Below are 7,598 nucleotides of genomic sequence, written 5' to 3' on the forward strand. Positions count from 1 at the left end.
CATTTTCCACATCTCTATGTCCAAGGTGGTATATGAGGGAGCAGGAGCAACAGTCATTGAGAACTTTCTGACTGGAATAGTGATGAGATGGAGTAGAAAGTAATTTGCTTTCAGTAGTTCTTTCTACTTCTCTTTTAATATAAAGAATATGTATTTGATTTGTATATGCCTACCTAGGGTTTTATAATATTGTCTTCTTAGTAAGTTATTGGCATTTAAATATGTAATTACTGCCTAAAAGATGTTCAGTTCTTTATTTCTTTATCTCTGTTATTTTTTCTCATTAAACCACCCAATGACCCAGGTTTCCTATACCCCTAATGTATAACCCCCCAAAGGAGAACCAGGTAAATAGAAAAACAAAAACCACTTTCTTTTTTTTTTTGCCATCATTGAAACATAGAATTTATTATACAGGTGATGTTTTATACTCACTTTAGATTTTACCCAACAGTATACTCAAATGGATATTAACTTTTTTTTTCTTTCCATTTAGCATGCCAAGAATCAAGCACTACAAAGTGATGAGCGTAGGAAACAATTACACCATTGAACTGGAAAAACCTGTAAGTAGTATTTCCTTGCTGTGGATGAATATTCTTCTGCTTCCTTCCAAACTTACCTTATAGAACATAAAGAAAGGTGGGAACGTGGACTCCTTGTCTAGGAACACAGTGCTGGAGAAAAACAGCCATGTCAAGGAGCCCCGAGGGGCAGATAATCAGGGCAATAAGATGCAAGAGCAGGAGGATGAGGAGGACTAGAAGATAATCTGCTAAAAATTCTTTACACTTTTCTGTAAATCTTTGTCTATATAGTTGTTTCAGAGAGAGAAATATATTTTTTTAGGTAGTTGTTTTACATCCTCAAAATGAAGTATTTCACTGTGCTTATTTGTTTACATTTTTATTTTTTCATTAGAATTGACATTCAATATTCTTTTATATTAGTTTCAGATGTACAGCATAGAAGTTAGACATTTATATATGTCTAATATCCAGCTGGCACCATACAGTTACTACAATATTGTTGACTATATTCCTGATGCTGTACTTTATATCCTGTGACTATTTTGTAACTACCAATTTGTACTTTTTAATCTCTTCACTTTTTTCATCTAGCCCCCAACCCCACTCCCATCTGGCAACCATAAGTTTTTTCTCTGTGTCTATGAGTCTGTTTCTGTTTTGTTTGTTCATTTATTTTGTTCTTTAGATTCCACATATAAGTTAAATTGTATATTATTTGTCTTTCTGTCTGACTTACTTCACTTAGCATCATACCCTCTAGGTCCATCCATACTGTTTCAAATGGTAAGATTTCCTCTTGTTTATGGCTGAGTAATATGTACGATATCCATTGTATATATGTACGATTTATCCAGTCGTCTATTGATGGGCACTTGGGTTGCTTCCATATCTTGGTTATCGTAAATAATGCGTAATAAACACAGGGATGCAAATATCTTTTTGAATTAGTGTTTTGGACTTCTTCAAATAAAAATCAAGAAGTGAAATTGCTGGGTTACAAGGTAGTTCTATTTAATTTTTTGAGGAACTTTTTTTTTTTTTTTATCCTCACCTGAGGACATTTTTGCATTTATCTTCAGATAGATCAGGAGGGAGAGAGGGGTGAAGAGAGAGAAACATCAATGTGAGAGAGACACATCGAGTGGCTGCCACCCACACAACCCGAACCAGTGTTTGCAACAGAGGTATTTGCCCTTAGTGGGAACTGAACCCAGGACTCTCTGGCCCATGGGCTGACACTCTACTACTGAGCCAAACTGGCCAGGGCTTTTTTAGGAACTTTATACTGTATTCAATAGAAGCTGCACCAATCTGCATTCCCAACAGTGCATGAGGTTCCCTCTTCTCCACATCCTCATCAACACTTGTTGGTTTATTGACAATAGCCATTCTGATAGGTATGAGGTGATCTTATGGTTTAATTGTATTTCTCTGATGACATTGAGTATCTTTTCACATGTCTATTGGCCATCTGTATGTCCTCTTTGGAGAAATGTCTATTCAGTTCCTCTGCCCATTTTCCAATTGGATTGTTTGTTTGTTTTGGTGTTAAGTTGTATGAGTTCTTTATAAATTTTGGATATTAACTCTTTATTGAATGTCTTATTGGCAAATATTTTCTTCTAATCGGTAGGCTGTTTTCATTTTGTTGAAGGTTTCCCTTGCTCTGCAAACTTTTTTAGTTTGATGTAGTCCAATTTATTTTTTCTTTTGTTTCCCTTGCCCAAGGATGTGTGTGTGTATACATGTATGTATGTGTGCATATACATATATGTGTATATGCATGCATACATATATGTATATACACGTATATATATACATATATGTCTATGTACACATATATGTATATATAATATGTATACACACACACACACACGTTACTAAGAGCAATGTCAGATAGTTTATTACCGATGTTTTCTTCTAGTTTTATTATTTCAGGCCTTACATTTAAGTCTTTAATCCATTTTGGGTTTATTCACATGTAGCTGTTCAATGATCTCAACTCCATTTATTGACTAAACTATTTTTTTACCCCATTGTATATTCTTGCCTCCTTTGTCATTAATTCACCATATAGGCATAGGTTTATTTCTGGGCATTCTTCAATGTGCTTATTTCTAATGGGGGGAAAAAAAGCTGTGAATGCCTAGTCCTCTAATACCCATAATGCATTTTTGAAATCTCACTATTAATAGCAACATAATAGTAAAAAAAAGAATTTTGCCCTGGTCAGTGTGGCTTTGCTGTTTGGGCATTGTTCCGTGCACCAAAAGGTTGCTGGTTTGATTCTTGGTCAGGGCACATGCCCAGGTTGTGGGCTCAATCCCCAGCATGGGGCATGCAGGAGGCAGATGATCGATGTTTCCCTCACATCCATGTTTCTCTTTCCCTCTCCCTTCCTCTCTCTCTAAAATTCAATTAAAAAACCCCACTTTTTAAAAAAGGGTTTTGCTCCGAGGAAAACCCCAGATCCGCCCGGGGAACCGCTTGCCCGACTGACCAAACCGTTATTATATGAAATGATGAAGGGTCTTTTTGAAGAAAAAGATAAAATGTATGAACAAACAAAATGGCAATGAATACATATCTATCAACAATGGAATCTACAAACAAAATGAACAGGAAGCACAGAAACATTCTCATCGATACAGAGAATATTTTGTTGGTTGCCAGTTGGGAAGGGGGTTGGGGGAATGGGTGAAAAAGGTGAAGGGATTAAGAAGCACAAATTCATTGCTAGACTGACAAACCTCAAAGGGAAAGGGGTTGGGGGTGGGTGGGAAGAAATAAACCAAAGAATTTATATGCATAACCAATGGACACAGACAATAGTGTGGGGAAAAGGTGGGAGGGGGGCGGGAGGGGGGAGGAGGGGGTCAATGGGGGAAAAATGTGGAACATCTGTAATACATTTTACATCCAACAATAAAGATTTGGGGGAAAAAAAAAGGGGGTTTTGTCCTTGTCTGCAGCCCCTTCTCTACCCCAACCAATTTATCATAGGGCTAATGATATATCACAACCACTACATACTCCGTTAGGCACAGAGCAAGTATATTTTACGTACACCATCTAATTTATTTTTTATCACTATCCTGAGGCAATTTGGTTTTACAAGTGGGAAAACTGGCATTTACACTGGTCTCAACCAATGAGAATGTAGAAATGTGGCCCATGGTCCAGGATGCTGAAAAAGGGGGAGACAGACCTCTGATCTCAGCCTGTAGTGGTGGAAAGACTGGGCCAGAAAAGAAATACCACTTAAATGGAACGTATGGTGCTTAAAGATATTGACAATGTTTTCTAAAACTGAGCTTCTAGCTCTCCTGCCCCTCCACACCCACTGTGTTAATCACACAGAGAAAGAGTCAGTATGGTTGAATTTTTGTTTTGACCACAACCCTTAGAATGCAGTAGTGACCTTTGCCAAGAGCAAGGCAGCTGCTGATTCATATACTCCACTTACCTTTGCTATAAATGCTTCCCACAGCTTCTCCATTTTCAGGTCCATGCCTAATTGGGATTTAAAAATTCTAATGAAGGAAACAGAGAACTAGATTGTTGAAGGCTAATCCAAATAACCAAATGAATGGAAGCAATGGTCAGGGAAAAAGAATGTGTCTCTGCAAGTGGTGAACTGGGGCTCATTTATCTCTCATTAACCCAAACAGTTCCCAGTGTAAGGAAAGCTAACAGCATGGATTATTCCTTCACCTTTCACACTTCCTCAACCAGGTTGCCACTTTCTGAACTTTTTTTCCTCTTCAAGGTTACTGGGGATATTTAGCTTTAACCTGATTTTACTTGTATAAAAATATTGGGAGTAGCAACATATTTCATGTTATTCCTAGCCAAGTAATTTATCCTGTTACAATGAGATATTAAAATGCTAATTTCTGTTTGTTTCAAGCAGAAGAAACCAATTTTAAATTTAGCAAAAATAAATTTAAGAACATAGGAAGCACATAGCATGACTGGAAGGCTAGAAAACCAGGGACTAGGAAGCAGTTACTTATAGTAAAAACCATCTGATTTAGGAATATATGATCCTTCCTTGTTCCTCTACTCAAGTTCAAATTTCAGGAAGGGAGCATTTCTGACCAGGCTCATGTAAAAACTAGAAAAGGGCAGAGTACCTAGTTATTGTCCAGCCAAATGTATCCAATGGGAAAGGGGTAATTCCTCAACAGGAAATCAGATATGATTATAAAGGAGAAAAAAAATGCACAGGTAGGCAAAACCATTCAGTAAACCAGTTCTCTGGAGGTCGGGAATACACAAATCTCCATTAAGTTTCAGTGAGCTTTCTCTTTGTCTTTACACAAGTGACTCTGAGCCTTCCTTCTTTCACTCTTTATACAGGTAACACTCCCAAACCTTTTTAGCGTCATTGATTATTTCATGAAGGAGACTCGAGGAAATTTACGACCATTTATATCTTCAACTGATGAAACCCTCGGTATGTTCATTTCATTGCTGTATTAAGGAGAGTAAAGCAAAGCAAACAAAACCCTGTCTATGATTTGTAATACCTACCAGGTAGCACTGTAGTTCTTTTAAATTTACCCATTTAGAAATCATTTTGTCACTGACCCTGTGAAAATAAGTAAGTACCAATATATCCTGGTGGATAGAGAATGGGCCCATTCTAGAGAAAGAAAAACCTGAGATGTATTATGACTATTAACTTCACTGTATTATTCTACTTGGCTTTATCAAACAAATTCAGAGATAAAAAGAAAACCATAATACAGAGTCATGGAAACCAAACAGGAAATTCAAGGTAGGGTCTGTCAACAGTGTCAGATGCTCTAGACACATCAAAATGGATAAGGATTAAGGAGAGACTATGGGGCCCAGCCGGTGTGGCTCAGTGGATTGAGTGTCGTCCCATGGACTGAGAGGTCCCAGTTCAATTCCTGGCCAGGGCACATGCCTGGATTGTGGGCTCGATTCCCAGTAAGAGGGGGCGGGTGTAGGAGGCGGCTGAGCCATATTTCTCTCTTCCTTCCTCTCTCTCTAAAAATATCAATACAAATTAAAAAAAAAAAAAAAAAGATTACGAGAATTGGCCACTAGGTAGTAGATAACTTGAGAAAGAGGTCTTATTCCACCATAAAAGCAGAAGTCAGAGTATAAGATAACAAGAAGTGAGTGAGTGGATGGTAAGAAACTACAGATAGGGCAGAACTAACTATAGAATTTGTGGGGCCCCTTGTTCATAAATAGTTAAGAATTTTAAAACAGTGATAGCAGATCATTAAACCAAGCATGGAACCCTGTGCAACTACAGTTTACATGACCAGGAAACTGGCCCTGTTCTTCCTCATTTTTTCTGGCAGAGGAGGGCAGGATGAGTTTCTCTCTATCCTTTGAAACAATACTCGGTGCATGGTCACTTGATAAGGCATAAGTTTTAAAACATGGCTATAACCCTGGCCAGTTTGACTCAGTGGTTAAGCTTTGGCCTGCGATCCCACGAGACCCGGGTTCGGTCCCTGGTTCCCACTAAGGGCACGTACCTCGGTTGCAGTTTGTCCCCGACCCTGGTTGGGTTGTGTGGGTGGCAGCTACTCAATGTGTCCCTTCACTTTGATGTTTCTCTCTCTCTTCCTCTCTCTCCCTCCCACTCTTTCTGAACAAAAAAATGAAAAAATGTCCTCGGGTGAGGATAAAAATAAGAAAAAAACAAACAAAAAAACCCCACATGGCTATAAATCTTGTGATGCCAAATAATTAAAACAACTCAAGAGTCTGCAGGAACTTTAGGAAATTAACCAGTACAGTGTTTTAGTATTAGAGGAATCACCTGCACACTCAGTACAGAAACCAACTCTAAAATGTGAACCTTCAACTTGTTTGAAAATGTCTAATTATAGTCTCCTTACTGATTTTTGAGGCAGCACAGTTGACTTTGGTTAGCTCTCATATTAGAGAATTCTTTCTAATATTGACTATGAAATATTCCTTCCTTTAACTTCCACATATTAATACAATTTCTAGCTTTGAGACAACACAGGGTTTAGCCACATGGCCCCTCCCAGTCTGTTATCCATAAATGACTGGTTCCTCCCACTCTCATCTTTGCCTGTCTCTGTACACTAATTTCTGGGCATCTCTCATAAAACATAAGCACAAGGGATGAATACATTACTATAGATATGGCCAGCATAATAAATTACCCGAGCTTTATGCAGGTAGATACCACCTAACAGAAGCCTCTGGGAATGAGCTATTAATACTAGTAATAAACTTTTTTATTTTTATTTTTCAGAGACCAAAGGATTTCCTGTAACATCTCTAGAATAAAAAAACAGGGTGGGGGAAATCCAATGTAATTTGCCTCCTCCATCGATGATACTGTGTAAATAACCACCCCCCAGAATAACATGGTGGTTAAATCAACAAACCTTTTATTTGCTCATGATTCTGTGCATCAGCAATTTGGAGTGAACCACTTTCTTCATGAGAACTCTAATCCTTGGGAAAGTTAGCTTAGTCTCTCACATGAGATCTCAGAGCAGTTGAGAGAAAGATCTTCATGTCCTTGGGCTAGAAATTCTTAATGTTGAGAATAAAGTTCAGAAAATCCTCTTAATTCATCGACAGGCCCTGCACTTTTTAAGCAAAAGAATGTTTAACAAAACCAATTTTATCGTTGGCTAATTGATATAAACAAGAGTTCTGTTCGACATCTCATCAACATTGTAACAAAAGTACATTGAACTAAACCACAAGGAGGACCTGTCTTCTTGGAGCTTTTAATATAGGAGAAGCTGTGAAGTGAATAAATCTAAGTGTGATTATGTTGTATTTACAGGGGGCTATACTTCTTTCTTTTAAAAAACTATTATTTAATTTATACAATAAAAGTTCTGGTGTACAGTCCTATCAGTTTTGACAACTACCACCAAAATCAAGATACAGAAAGTTCTATCACTTCAAAAAACGCCATCATGTTCTTCCTTTTGTAGTCAGCCCTTTTTATTGTCAATCTCTGGCAACCAACATTTTCCTACAGTTTTGAATTTTCCAGAATGTCATATAAATGGAATCCCAGTATGGAGT

At 37.7% G+C, this 7,598-nt stretch overlaps 1 protein-coding gene across 1 annotated transcript in view; it reads left to right on the plus strand.

Annotated features, from left to right (window-relative positions):
• STAP1 (signal transducing adaptor family member 1) overlaps positions 1-7,333 on the plus strand; it is a 38,881-nt gene extending 31,548 nt beyond the window's left edge. The window contains exons 7-9 of the mRNA XM_036276662.1: positions 497-566; positions 4,893-4,989; positions 6,805-7,333. Coding sequence (XP_036132555.1) covers positions 497-566; positions 4,893-4,989; positions 6,805-6,839 — 202 coding nt within the window. The 3' untranslated portion in view covers positions 6,840-7,333. The remainder of the gene's footprint in view (positions 1-496; positions 567-4,892; positions 4,990-6,804) is intronic.
• The last annotated feature ends 265 nt before the right edge of the window (positions 7,334-7,598 follow it).

The sequence above is a fragment of the Molossus molossus genome, unplaced genomic scaffold (assembly GCF_014108415.1).
Source record: "Molossus molossus isolate mMolMol1 unplaced genomic scaffold, mMolMol1.p scaffold_m16_p_1, whole genome shotgun sequence".
Lineage (NCBI taxonomy): Eukaryota > Metazoa > Chordata > Mammalia > Chiroptera > Molossidae > Molossus > Molossus molossus.